This window comes from Emys orbicularis, chromosome 1, assembly GCF_028017835.1.
Source record: "Emys orbicularis isolate rEmyOrb1 chromosome 1, rEmyOrb1.hap1, whole genome shotgun sequence".
Lineage (NCBI taxonomy): Eukaryota > Metazoa > Chordata > Testudines > Emydidae > Emys > Emys orbicularis.
Genome location: NC_088683.1, coordinates 204368781 through 204384273, shown reverse-complemented (window position 1 = coordinate 204384273; position 15493 = coordinate 204368781). Strand labels below are relative to the sequence as shown.

Below are 15493 nucleotides of genomic sequence, written 5' to 3'. Positions count from 1 at the left end.
TTGCAAGCTGATTTTTTTCTTCATATTATCTGAATGTAACGTCTCTGAGTAGTTGCCCAACTCTTGTAATACAACTACAATGCCAGGTTTTAAAGTTTCCCAGAGTTTTATTAGGGTTGAATTTGGTGTTATGTACTATAGACATTAGAGGTGATGGGTCTGGGCTTAATTTTTGTTATCCCATGCCTCTATTGTTGCTCTCAGAAAAGGGTGGTTATATATTATTACAGATTAGGACTGTTGATTAATCGCAGTTAACTCACGTGATTAACTAAAAAAAATTAATCGTGATTAAACAATAGAATACCAATTGAAATTTATTAAATATTTTGGACGTTTTTCTACATTTTCAAATATGTTGATTTCTATTACAACACAGATTACAAAGTGTACAGTGCTCACTTTATATTATTTTTATTACAAATATTTGCACTGTAAAAATGATAAACAAAAGAAATAGTATTTTTCAGTTCACCTCATACAAGAACTGTAGTGCAATCTCTTTATCGTGAAAGTGTAACTTACAAATGTAGTTTTTTTTTGTTACATAACTGCACTCAAAAACAAAACAATGTAAAACTTTAGAGCCTTCAAGTCCACTCAGTCCTATTCTTATTCATCCAATCCCTAAGACAAACAAGTTTGTTATATTTACGGTCGATACTGCTGCCTGCTTCTTATTTACAGTGTCACCTGAAAGTGAGAATAGGTGTTCACATGGCACTTTTGTAGCCAGCATTGCAAGGCATTTATGTGCCAGATATGCTAAACATTCGTATGCTCCTTCATGCTTTGGCCACCATTCCAGAGGACATGGTTCCATGCTGATGATGCTCATTACAAAAATAATGCGTTAATTAAATTTGTGTCTGAACTCCTTGGGGAGAATTGTATGTCTCCTGTTCTGTTTTACATGCATTCTGCCATATATTTCATGTTATAGCAGTCTCGGATGATGACCCAGCACATGTTGTTCATTTTAAGAACACTTTCACTGCAGATCTGACAAAACACAAAGAAGGCACCAATGTGAGGTTTCTAAAAATAGCTACAGCACTTAACCCAAGGTTTAAGAATCTGAAGTGCCATCCAAAATCTGAGAGGAATGAGGTGTGGAGCATGCTTTCGGAAGTCTTTAAAGAGCAACACTCCGATGCGGAAACTACAGAACCCGAACCACCAAAAAAGAAAATCAACCTTCTGCTTGTGGCATCTGACTCAGATGATGAAAATGAATGTGCATCGTCCACACCACTTTGGATCGTTATCGAGCAGAACCCGTCATCAGCATGGATGCATGTCCTGTGCAATGGTGGTTTAAGCATGAAGGGTTATGTATCTATAGTGCATCTGGCACATAAATATCTTGTAATAACGGCTACAACAGTGCCATGCAAACGCCTGTTCTCACTTTCAGATGACATTGTAAATAAGAAGCGGGCAGCATTATCTCCTGCAAATTGTAACCAAACTTGTTTGTCTGAGCAATTGGCTGAACAAGAAGTAGGACTGAGTGGACTGCATGGAAGCATGTCCTCTGGAAAAGTGCCATGTGAACACCTGTTCTCACTTTCAGGTGACACTGTAAATAAGAAGCAGGCAGCAGTATCGACCGTCAATATAACAAACTTGTTTGTCTTAGGGATTGGATGAATAAGAATAGGACTGAGTGGACTTGAAGGCTCTAAAGTTTTACAATGTTTTATTTTTGAATGCAGTTATTTTTGTACATAATTCTACATTTGTAAGTTCAACTTTCATGATAAAGTGATTGCACTGCAGTACTTGTATTAGGTGAATTGAGAAATACTATTTCTTTTGTTTTTTACAGTGCAAATATTTTAATCAAACATAAATATAAAGTGAGCACTGTACACTTTGTATTCTGTGTTGTAATTGAAATCAATATATTTGAAAATGTAGAAAACATCCAAAATATTTAAATGGTATTCTATTATTGTTTAACAGCGTGATTAATTGCGAATAATTTTTTTAATCGCTTGATAGCCTTATTATAGACACAATATTTTCGGTCTAGAGATTGTCTTAATCCAAGGAGTCATGTGGTGTTTGATGGTAGAACACTAAGCCTGTTCCATCTAGTTCTCACACTCGCTCGCTCTCTTGGGTTATCCAATACAGCAAATTTCTGCTTTGGTTTGCTGGGTGATAATATTTTAATTTTTGGTAGCATTAGTCCTCCTTCTTGCCAAGGTCTTTGTAGGGTAGCCTGTTTGTTTGACTCTTGGCTTCTTGTGTTCTCAAAAGAATTTGTTCGGCAGGGTTGCCAATCATCAAGATGTTCCCTGGGATGATTATTGGTAGTGTATGGAAGACAAAACTGATTTGAGGTAAGAATCATTTTTACTGATACAATTTTCCCTAGAGGTGAGACTTTGTACTTTGACCAGTTTTCTACATGTGTTCTAACTTAATCAGAGGAGTATAATTAATATTATAGAGAACCCATCTTTTCTGATATATTCCTAGGTTATTTTAATGAGGTAGTCACCCATTTATATTTATCATTTATGGTTTTTACAAGTTGAGATCACTACCAAAGTCCCAAATTTCAGACTTATCGTAGTTTATTTTTAAACCTGAAACTTTACTAAATTCCAGGTTTTCCTTTTGCAATTCAAGGAGCCTTTTTTGTTTCACTCATATTTCTTCATACTGCCACATTATCCTGTGCATGTGTCTGCTATAATGAACTCTGTACAGTGTGCTTGAATAGACTCCAGCTACTCATATGAGAAATCACAAAGAAGTTAATGTAAAACCCACCATAAAGCCAATTTGAACACCAACCTTGCAACAAGAGGGCCAGGTCCTAAACCAAGCAACACATTATGAAGAAAACTCTAGAGAGAATATATTGTTTCTGGAATTTTTTAAATAAAATATATTCTATTTTAGTTTCCACAAAGTGTGTCATTTCAGTTATCCCCTTTCCTTCTTTAGCTTGTACATTAGACAATACGTCTGACTTTGAGCACTGTTTAAAAATAAAATGGCCTGTTTATAATTTGGTGATTTGTTCTTTTTTTTTTTAAACTGTTGCAAACAGGATAAATGTCATGGTGCAGTAAATGAAGTGCATCTGGCTATTTTGGATAATGAATTTATGCATTTGTTCACTCATATTGCACATGACTACAAAACAAGATTCTCCAAGCATTTCTGTGAAATTATGGTTAGCTTTATGCAACCCTAATTATCCTTGGGGTGAAAGTATGAAATCCATCTTCATTGCTCTAACTCATCTTTCATCTCTTCTGAAAGAAGGCAGCTACTAATATACGGGTATTTATATTTTTCTTGTAGTATGAGCTTAGAAAAGATCATCATGTTTCTTTCATGATTCCCTCTCTCATGTATTATTTTCCACAGGGTAAAGGCTAGTACTTTAGATCTCTGACCCATAACTCAAAAGTTCTGCCGGGATGGGCGTTGCGAGAAGGCAGAGGTGGTGGCAGCAGAAGATCGGGGCCGCTGGGAGCGTGGGTGGTGATGAGACGGCTCGGGTTGGCAGGTGGCCTGAGGGCAGGGGTGGAAGGATGACCAATGTTGCTTGTGGGTCAGGGCTGGCATATAGATACCCAGTGACCGGAGGGTGGCCTGGGAATCCTTGAGGGAGTGAAGGGTCTCATCGGTTTTATCACTGAAAAGCTTATGGTTATCAAAGGGGAGGTCCTCAAGTGTAGTTTGAAGCTCCTTTGGGAACCCGGCGGACTGCAGCCAAGAGTCGCGGCAGAGCACTATCGCAGAAGCCAGGGACCAGGACGCTGTGGTGGCGGCATCGACCACGGCTTGGAAGGCCACCTTGGCAACCAGCTTGCCCTCATCCAGGAAACTTTGAAAGTCCTGCTGCTTTGCCAGGGGAAGGAAGGCCTGGAAGTCTGCCAACTTAGTGTATGCCAGGAAGTCGTACTTAGCCAGGTTGGCCTGTTAACTGGTGATGCGGAACTGAAGACCCACAGTGGAATAGACCTTGTGCCCAAGAAGGTTGAGTTTCTTCGCCGCCCAGTCTGTGGGGGGGTAGATTTGAAATGTTGTTGGCAGGCACGCTCCGTAGCCACGTGGCCCACCAAGGAGTTAGGTGGAGGGTGTGTGAACAAAAAGTCTGTGCCCTTGGATGGCACAAAGTACTGTTGTTCCGCCCAGTTAGGGGTGGGGGAGCAGGAGGCCAGCATGTGCCAAACAGCCTGTGTGGGTTGGAGGATGGCATTGTGTATGGGCAAGGTGATACGGGAAGGTCCAGGGGGTTGCAGGATGTCCCGGAACTGGTTCTGGGGACCCCGGACATCCTCCACGGGCAGACTGAGGGCTGCCATCATGCGATGAAGGAGGGCCTGGTACTACACATGGTCATTGGGGGACAGGAAGAGAAGGAGGGAGGGATGAGTGCATCATGGGCGACGAAGCCAGAGGTGCCAACAGAGCCCATGGTGCCGGGAACGTCCTGAGGGCCCTCGTAGGCAGAGGACGGAACAATGTGGGTCGGGGATGGACGGTGATGCAGGCGCATTGGGAGTATGGGTCCCAAGCAGGCCAGTAAGGCCAAGCATAGGGGTCGCCGAACATCAGTGCTCCCCGTGGGTAAGGGAAACAAGGATAGGCAAATGGGCCATAGGCCGGTGGATAAGGCTGGCTGCTGGGGTCCAGGCTGTAGGATCATGCCGGCGAGAAGGCGGGGTCAGGGTCTGAAGACCAGTCCAAGTCCGAAGATGGGTCCAGCAAAGGCAAGGCCATTGGGACCAGAAGCACAGGATGGGACAATGCCAGGAAGTCCAGGAGCAGGAGAGGTTCCGTGGAAGGGGATGGAGGCCCGAGAGCGGCCGGAGGGTCCAAGCACAGAGGAGAGCCACCAAACGGCAGCATCAGCTCAGCCATTGGCGTCAAAGGGGACAGGCGTCCCGGAGTGCACGGGGCTGAGTGGGAAAGTCCGGACAGTCATGGTGGTGTGGACTGTGCCAAAGGTGACAGCGGCGGGCCAGTCACTAGGGCTGAAGGCGATGCTGGCAGAGCGTGGTGCTTGGACATCCAGTCTGCATGAGAGCTCTTTGGAGCAGGAGCATCCGGGTCAACGCGCAACTTCTCACCCAACCTGCATGCGCAGTGAGACTATGCTGCATTTATAGGCGGTCCCCATTGGGGACCCGCCCTGGCATCCATGCCTGTGTTTCTTGTGTGCACAGTGGGATTGGGCGGATGAGACGGTGGTGCTGGGTGGGAAGGTCCCATGAAAGTGCTCATTGCCAGTGTTGGGCAGCGCTCCAACAGATCTGCTGGTGCCAGATCCGATTGCACACATGAGCACATAGCCTCCTCCATAAGCAACTTGCACAGCTGAAGCTCTCTTCTTTCCAGATATGGGACGGGAGGAGCGACAGGTGGAACAGTGGGCAGCAACGTGGGCTTCGCCCAGACAATAGAGACAGCGTTGGTGCTCATGGAGGAGGAGTGGGGGCAAGAAGCACAGTATTTAAACCTGGCTTGCTGGGGCATAGTCCCTGGGCTGGGTAAGTGTCCCAAAGGGAAAGTGCAAAGGGGTGGAGATCTAACTGACTGGCCATCAATGTGATGGACAACAATATACAACTAGAGAAAAAACTATATACGAAAGAAAAAATGTAGAAGAATAGTTCTCTTAGCAAGCTAAGAGCACCAAAGAACAGGGGTTCTGATTCTGGCCATGTGGTAGTAAGAGGGAACTGGAGCGGCGCCGACCTGCACAGCCTCTTAAAGCCTCAGACACACCACACAGTCGACACACATGCAGGTCAACAGACACTACTATGAACAGTTATTGTGCATGCGCATCCACATAGGGACCGCATATCTCTAAGAAGAATTGAAGAGTACAGATATTTATGTTCACATTTGATGGCTTTATTTACATCATGTAGAATATTTTTGCTCCTTTGCTGATTTGGCAGGTTAAACTAGTTTTCACTGGATAATGTTCTGAGTATTAGATGTGGGACATATATTTTGACAAGTAAAGTTAAATCATAGAAATGTAGAACTGGAAGGGACCTTGAAAGGTCATTGAGTCCAGTCCCCTGCCTTCCCAGCAGGACCAAGTACCATCCCGGACGGATTGTTTTGCCCCAGATCCCTAAATTGCCCCCTCAAGGATTGAACTCTGACAACCGTGGGTTTAGCAGGCCAATGCTCAAACCACTGAGCTATCCTAAGCAAGGCTGTAAGCTAGTGACTTTTAGATACACCTCTACCCCGATAACGCTGTCCTCGGGAGCCAAAAAATCTTACTGCGTTATAGGTGAAACCGCGTTATATCGAACTTGCTTTGATCCGTCGGAGTGCACAGTCCCGCCCCCACCCCCCCGGAGCGCTGCTTTACCGCATTATATCCGAATTCGTGTTATATCTGGTCGCGTTATATTGGGGTAGAGGTGTATTATTAATTGAAATGACTGCAGTATGGTACTAGTTCTGCTCCTGGGAAACTTCAAAAAGTTACTTTACAGATTAAAACCTTGTAAATCTCTCCAGAATTATAATGGAGAGCTTTTTATTTGGACAAGGTACCCTGACAACTTGGGCAAGCTTTAAAGAGAAGGGAAATGACTAAAACTGAATTTAGAGTCAAAAATAACTGGGACATAAACTGATAAAAGTGGCTTTAATTTCTAATTCAGGTACCATAAACACATTAGTGGAAATGCCCTTTACACCAGGGATTTATTTGAAGTCAAAGAAGATCAACAGCAGTTTATTTGAATAATAAACTATATGGCAAAATTCACTGATTGGATGGAATCCTCACTTTCAAAGTCAATCACAAAAATTCCCTTGACTTCAGTGGGGCCAGGATTTCACTCTATACTTCAATAATTAATGAGTCCATAAAGGCATTGAAAATACAAATGTAAACCAGCAATTTGGATCTATTAAACAATAAACACCACTCCATCAGTTTTAAAATGTGATTTAACTAAGCCAGATGCATGTCCTGAAGCAGTGGTTCCCAAACTTTCACTCAGGCAACCCACCAGCTCCATTTTGTATTTTTTTGTGACCCACCCTCAGCTCTGGCCCAGCAACCCTAGTCCTGGCCTGCTGTGGAGTGGGGGGGCGGTCGAGCCCACGCTGCACCAGTGGCTCCTGTCCCATGATCCTGGGCCGCACTCTCCATTCCAGGCGTTGTGACCTAGCGCACAGTGTCGCAGCATCATTGGTTTGGCCCAGTTGCCCTGAAGGGGAGAAGTGTAAGTTTGCCTAGGCCAAGACCCAGTGATGGGTTAATCTGGCCCTGGACATGACGACCCATCTAGAATCTTCCCATGAACACACTCGTGGTTGTGATTCACCATTTGGCAAACACTGTCCTAAGGCCTAGAGTCATGCCTTTTGCAGGAAGGCTTTTGCATCAAGATCCCTAAGCAACACAGGAGGGAAAAAAAGCTTAGATTCCAAATAAGATGTTGGCAACTGTTCATCTTAATTTCCACTAATACATTATAGGTTATGAAAGAGAAAATATCCATATAGAAGCTGATTAACCAAATTTGCAAATGATTGGTAAAAACTCCATCTTTAGCACCACCTAGAATCCAGTGTATGATGCTAAAACATCTTCATGTGGAAAATAAAGTTGGTAAGGAGCTACACATAGCAGATGCCATAAGCAGAGCAATAAAGAGATCACCTACCACCTGAAAATAGGTATGTAACTCACCATGAGGCATGTGTCTATTATGGTGCTATTTATAAAATCGGCAGAATTCCACACTAAAACCCAAAGAACTGTGTGTACATTGAAATTAACATTTTTTACAAGGATAGCCCAAAGAAAGAGCACAATTAGACCTCAACGTGAGGCTATTTTGGAAAGAAAAGCACCAGTCATCTAGGTCTAGAAAAATGTAAGCAAGGAACAGCAGATATCCTGTTTGGGACTGAGATAAGAGCTTACATATATTGATTCAGACAAGCACAAACAAAAAAAGCCACAGTCATGAAATCCTAGCTCTACCCCGACTGAGCCTAAGAGAGGATTTATTTGAATTTGACAATCTAATTCCTATTAATTTATCACTACTCTAAATTCATAGAGCTTTCACAACTAACAAGCTCACCAGATAAATGATTACCCATATAAAGTTGGCAAGTGTAAGATTGAGTCAAGCTCCCCATGTTGGACACTGACCAGACTGCTGTGAAAAGATCCAATTGCTTAATCCCATGTGCTTTTAACTTGCTGGGTTTGGGCAAAGTGCAGGCACCGTTCCTGGCTTTAGGACTCTCTCCCTCGGCATGCACTCCAGGTGTAAACCTCTGTGTCTGACAGTAGGAACTTGACAGTCCAGTTGCCTAGAAACTGAAACTAGTGTCATCTCCCACCTCAAACTTCCCCAGCAGCTCTTGCTCACCTTAGAATCTCACCGAAGTGTGAGCCCTCCTGGTTTACAGTTTACCTCCTCTGGGGTATGAGCTAGTGGAGCCAACAGACCCAAAGACTTTTCACAGGATCCTAAAACACCAAACTCTTAGAAGTATAAGAAATACACAGATCTATGCCCCTCATGCATTTCCCTGCCTCAGCTTTCCTTCGCCACCCTGGAGAGTTCTTTTGGCTTGGGCAGAGTACCCCTCTGGGGTGTCCAGAATCCTTCCCTTGAAGCTCATGACTTCTCTTCAGGAACACGGAGCCTTCTCTACCCCAGCTAGCTTTCTCTATCCATGACCCCCACTGTCTCTTCTTCTCGCTGGCCTCAAACTTCCTCCAAAGCCTTCCAAAATTCCTTCACTGAGTCCTTTTTAACTCCCTGTTTTATCACCTTTTTCCTGTTGGGAATTTTCCACTCTCTCCACTTACCCCTCCCTCCAGACAGGCTTCACTCAGCCTCCTTCATATACCCATTGTTCAGTCCAGAGCACAGTCATTAAAGTTAATAACTCTCCATTGGACCTGGTTTGGGATAGACATTCTATGGCTCTGTCAGCAAATGGGGGATTCAACATCCACACAGATGATACAATTTTAATAATTTTCATAATATGAGCTTCACACCATCAAATCAGAATTCATAAGTTGTACAAGCAGATTCCCCAAAATATCACAGCCAGGCATGGAATACATGACCATGGATGCTGGTTTTCAAGAATTTGTGAAGGCCTCCTCATCTGAACTCACAAGCTCCTTGCCAAAATAGCCACAGAACAACACATTGCCTACAAGCTATTCAGAGAGAGAAAAATCTCTTAATGAAATCTAAACATGACGGATACACATCGGTCCCTGAAAGTCCACCAAGAGGATTATTTCCCCCAGAACCTATGCAAATGGTCAGACACACAACAACCTCACTTCTGACAGAAGTTCAGTTACTCAAGCCCTGAGCAAGTAGAAGATGTACAACTACAACTGGAGGAAAGAGAATTAAACAAACTGTACTTTGACATAAATACAACACCACTGTCCAGCCTGATAGCTGGGCAGCTAGTCCATTTGAGAATGGACAGTTACAGCTGGAAGTCAGCTAGTGTTGTTACATCCACACAGATATTGAGAAAATGGACAGCCAGAGATACTTGAGATTTACTTGAAATACCTGAGACAGCCCAGCTACTCGTCAACACATGGGGGGGGGGAAATAGTGAGAGCTTGATTCCTTAAGGAACAGATGAGTGTACACAAGGACCTCTGTTCATTCTGGTGGAGTCACTACAGACAGAGTCACTGTCAAGATCCCCAGGTGCAGAGATTTCACAGATATGCATATAAGCAAAACAATAAAGTTCTAAGTAGAACTGCAACATAAGTAGCCTGGAGTGTGCCATGTTATTAGTAGCCATGTCCTGAGAAAACCAATCCAATACTGACAGGACGGAAACAAGCTATAACTGAATGATTAAGCAATTTTGAAAAATATGTCAAAATGTATTAAACATGATGAATCTGAAATGGTTCTGTTATTTTAAAGTTCAAAGTATTGTCATGGGGAAGTAAATTAGCTAAAAGGGATAGGGTAAACATAGGTATCACATTATTAGTATGGCAGTAGTTATGCTAATGAGATGATGTAATATTAATAAGTGCAGAACGATGCTAATAGTTGTCTTAATTCTGTGAACATGCCCACTGTGGACTAGATGTTTCCGGTCTGAGCTGTGTATTTCAATACAGTGCTTTGCCTTCTCCTCTGAAACACCTGATTGCTTACTAAACTTTACCCTAAGCAGTACTGTGCTAGGTCAGTACACAGTACCCCGCTATACCGCCGCATGCTTCAAGAAGTAGCTCTGGTGATTCAGTAGGTGACACTTTCCTTCTGAGTTGGTAATGAATCAACGCCCCAGTATGATGTTAGGGGAAAAATCTGCTCCTGGAGACGCTATCTTTTCAGTAAGACACCAAACCTAAGTCATGACCGCTTGCAGTTATTAAAGAACCCATTGCATTCTTCATAAAGGAAAGGGTATTCCCTCTGGTGTCATAGCCAAATTCCAAATTTAACAAATTGCATTAAGATATGTCCTCATATTTTCTACTGGCTAACGTATTCTTCTTCACTTCCTCTCCTAAAATACTGTATAATGCAGCTGCAATGTTCTACCTCAGAGGTGGCTACGTAACAGAGGTGGATGAAATGATCCTTGTGTAAAGTTTGAATTGCAATTTAAAACTGCAAATGCTCCAAGATCCTCTGGGATGAATGGTACTAATAAATCTAGGAGTGCTGCTTATTACCTATGCTGCTACAAGCCAAAATGCTGAGCTGCAGTATCAATTTGGTACCCATTCTGCATTTGTGTACACGAAGCTTTACCGGATAATGTATAAGCTTGCCGTGTTGAATGCAGCTTTCTTATTTAGCTTTTCAGCTGAAATTTAATCACATCTCCTGGAAGTACCTTGTAAGAGGTGAGGATGAAGAGGCTGGTGTGCTGTAAGCACTGCTGTCATCTCATCATGGTCAGAAGGATGTATATACTCATAAATGCTATTGCCAGTAAGCTCCACCTGTCAAGAGACATATAAAACATTAGGCAGTACAAACGGCCTTTCTTTTAATAATATAAAGCATTCTTCAGTGACCTACATATACTACATCTGTATACTGTGCATACAGTCCATTACCCTTACAACGTGTGGTTTTTACTGGACCAAAACCATGTACCAAATTATACCTATTAAACTGAATCATTCCTTTTTCAGTGGTAACTAACACTTTGGAAGCTTTTGTGGGAATTTCTGGTGCTATTCTGCACACAGGGGAGTTGCTAGTGGAGAAAGCTGGCAAGTGAAGAGATGATAGAGGAGCTACAGAAATGTTAGCTTCCCACAAAGAGGGGGGGAAAAAATCTCCACAAGCTGCATAAACTTTTCTCACAGACAAACATACACTAAAAGTTTTACATGTTCCCAGAAACCATCATTTAGGTTCTGTCTGTATTTGAAATTTAACAGCCAAGCCAGCAAATTGATACATTTCCTGTTACTTTTTTTTCTGTAAATGCCCTCCAAAAATACAATCCAAACTCTTATCAGGACCAAGTCTAGTGCCCATTTAATTCAGTGGAGCTATTCCCACTTATATCAATGAACATTGGATCCAGCATCTCCTGCTTCAAATAAATGTGCAGAATAAAAAAAAAAAAAAAAAAAAAAGACCAGCTCAGCAAGAGTTTTATTTGTCCTTAATTTCCTCAATAGAGCATATTCCTATTTCTCACTTGCTCTGAACCTCTGTTCACACATGGATGTGTTTCTGTCATAGTATTTATCCCTTTCTATATATGATGCACATAATAAATATAGTATAGAGGCTGGGAGCACCATTACAGCTGGCATGTGCTGTATGTCCTTTTTGTTAACTTTATTTGGCACATGTAAAAACGCATCAGCAAAAAGTCTCCAGATAGATGCAGTAATGGATTTAAGTAGAGAACCAATACTTTGAGCTTGTGTTTTAAATTAGTGTCAGGCTACCCAATTGTTCATTGTGGCCTGATGTGCATTGGGCCCCAAAGATCAGAGACAGCTGAGAGGTGAAGTAATTTAACCTATTCTTCTGGGCCAATCCTACTGATTTGCTAAGATGTGTGAGTTGCCTTTTCTTTAGAATAAATGAAGTTGTCTAGCCCACAAAGCAATCTTTTCCCGAAAATGTCTCTCATAGTTCCGTTTTCTGCATTATTCATGGAATGTCTCTTCCCAGCACTATACAAACTAATTCTTTCTAGCCATCTATTCCCCACTGTTCCCTTCCATCTCTCCCTCCCCTACCCACCCCCACTTCCCAAAAAACAAAACCCCTGGTACACATTCAATATTCCAACCAGATATTAGCACATTTCTTTAAACAGACAGTTTTCAGTTGCAGAAGGAAAACAAGAGATACCAAATTAACAATGTTAGTTCACATAAATCATTGTCCCTATGAGAAAATATTTGGGATCATTCCTTTTCAGGATTACAACAGGTGGGAACATCAACACCAGCTCAGTATATTTTGGCTTTAGTAGCTGGTGAAGGATTGGAAGTACACAAGAATGAATCTTTTTGCAACTTGTGATTTTTTTCCCCCACTCTTTGTAAAATAAATAAAACAGGCAAAAGTAGCAGATTGATCCATAGTATGTCTATGATTATAGACAGGACTATGATTTTCACAAAAGCTCTAATACAACGTTTTTAGAGCACTGTGATTTGCATTGCTCTAAGCTCTCAAGAAAACAGAACAAGCAAAAAATCTTATTGGAGAAAGACTGAGTTTGGATGAATGTTCAAACCGAAATGTGGGGAGGTGGGGGTCTATGGACTTTCCTGTCCATCTGAGTTTAACCCTCTGTCTGGAACCATCCCCTCTTAAAATAGCTTTTATCCTTAGCTCATAAGGATATTTCTGAAGAGCAGGCTTTTTGCCTTTGAAATGAATCAGACTGTACCAAATGGAATGTAGTTATAAAAAATGTTCATAGGAAGGATACCCTCAGATCTCTTTTATTCCGTCCCCTGTACAAAGGCATTCTTTCCTCCACCTGCCCTGCAAAGCTAATTACAAACACTAATTAGGTTAATCCAAAAGACTTGCATATTTAATTGATCATAATCCTCACATGGGGACCAATCCTGCAAAACCTAATTCACGTGAGTAGCCCTTGCTTTTGCAAGTAATCCTGTTGACTTAAATGGGACTACTCACCCAAGCAAGGACTAGTCACAGAAGGATTCTCAGAATTGGGCCCATGGTCACAATTTTACCTACACTGAGATTCAGATCACATGGCTTATTTCTCAAAGTTAACACAGCTCGCTTTCTTGAATATAGATATAGGGATAAATTCTATTCTGTTATGCATGTGCAACCCCAATGAAATCAGTGCAGTGCCACATATCTAAGTGACAGCAAAATTTGATCTGTTGATTGTTAAATAAATCTGAGAAACCTAAAACCATCTTCAAAAATCTGGGGCTACATAATAGTCAAATAACCAAAATGTTTGTACATAATTTTTGAACTGACAACTGTCTCCTGTTATGCATATTTTATATGTGCTTTTTAAACATGCAATAAAATACTAACAACTTAAAAAATAAATTATACGGTTGAATCCATAAAACTTCTACAGTCTCACGCATCAGGCTTATTAAACCAGATCCTGGATGAAGCATTTCAATATTTGTAAATACCTACTTATTACCAGTTGCATTTGTTTCCTACTAAGAGCTTTTTTATGTGTAACTCAGCTGTATATTTTCTTTCTGCCAAGAAATAATTCATAATAAACAGAGGACTAAATAAATGGATACTGGAAGAAAATAATTATATATTTTGCCATTAGTATACTTACTGGATGAAAGTAAAACAAACTTTAGCAAGTTCAGATGTTTTTGGTTAAATATTTCAAGATTTATCAAAAATTAAATATAAGTTTTGCTCCCTTGTGGAATCAGAAAATTGTTGGAGTGCCAGCCCAGACTTTCAAAACTGCAAAATCTACTTTTCACAATAATTTTCTTTGCTTCTGTTTAAAAAGGGTTTTCCCTGCAGTCTATAAGTCACGTAAGCAGTAATGTGTATATCTGTGTGCATGTGCACATATACAAGTTGCACTTAAACTGTACAGCCCACAACATACCATCAATTTTTCAGCTTAAGTCCTCGCAGAATTCACTAAGGGATTCTGCTAAAGAATTGATAGCACAGTATGGCGCTGTCTCTTAGATGTGCTCATAAGTGCATGGCTATGCAATGTGTATTTATAGAACTTTCCTCTTCAAAATGTTAACATATGAATAAAAGGATCATGAAGTAAAATGATCATATGAACTTAAATGGTAATGGGTGATGCATTGTGCCAGCAGTTTTTAAGAAAAGCCTCATTGGAGAATTTGCCCCTTTTATTATTCACGGAGTAAGGACACATAGGGTCAGATCCTCAGCTAGCGTAAATCAATATAGATCCACTGACTTTAATAGAGCTATGCTGATTTAAACCAGATGAGTGTCTGGTCCTCAGTATTTACTATTCCTGCTGTTGCAAAAACTGACATGGAGTAAGATAGGACTTTTAAAAATTGTTGCTTCCAATACTTGTGTGTAAATTGTGTCTAAAAAACACTGAATTAGTGGGAAAAATACAAGTTAAGAAAATATCTTTAATGGTGCTTATACATTTGTAAACATAGTTAAATGTGTTGACTACCAAAAGCTTAATCAGAAGGTGTAAGTGACTCGCTGTTCTTTCTGCTGAAGCTATAATCAGGATTAATTGAAGGTACAGATTAATACAGCAGATCTCCAAGGATATCTTGTAAATGTTTTTTTTTAAATGTATTTTTTTATTTATCATAATTACCTGTTTCAACAAATTGCACTAACTGAAAATTGACTTGTAATCTAGTTTCATAGTGGAAATGGTTCATAAAAAAGGCCTTTTTATAAACATTCTAAAAGATTATCTAAAATCATCATCATCACTTGGAGCGCCAGCCAAGACAAGCTGAGCCCAAACTCAGATATAAGAGCTCTTGTTGAAAATATAGTGTAGGATTATGACTTGGTGAGAGAAATTTGAAGAATTTGCTGCTATGGACCAATTCTGCTCTTATTGATGTCAATGGCAAAACTCCCAGAGACTTCAAGGGAAGCAGGAACAAGACCTCATTTAGCAAAGGATTTTTTAAAAATAAAATGCTTATAGGAGCGTCCTAGGATTACAGTGTTTAAAAGTAAGCTGTTCCTTGAAAAATCAAGAATGGGGAGATGGTGGAAGGAGATTCCACAATACGGCAAATTACTGCTGACAAGAAGATGGTTTTGTGTTTTTATTTTAAAGAGAATAAAAGAATGTGATGTATCATTCGGTATCCAATCCAGTGACTTTATTTTGCAATCGATAGACAGACAGACAGAAAGAATTGCATACTGTGAAATTGTTGGGGCTGGCTACTAAACCTGAAGTGGTGTTTTTTAAAGCAATCATAGTTTTCTACTCCCTAAACACTGCCTCT

General features: G+C 41.0%; 1 protein-coding gene across 2 annotated transcripts in view; it reads right to left on the bottom strand.

Annotated features, from left to right (window-relative positions):
- SIM2 (SIM bHLH transcription factor 2) overlaps nt 1-15493 on the bottom strand; it is a 69127-nt gene that overhangs the window by 34308 nt on the left and 19326 nt on the right. For both annotated transcript variants that reach the window (XM_065423446.1, XM_065423445.1), the window contains exon 4: nt 10888-10996. In XM_065423446.1, coding sequence (XP_065279518.1) covers nt 10888-10996 — 109 coding nt within the window. The remainder of the gene's footprint in view (nt 1-10887; nt 10997-15493) is intronic.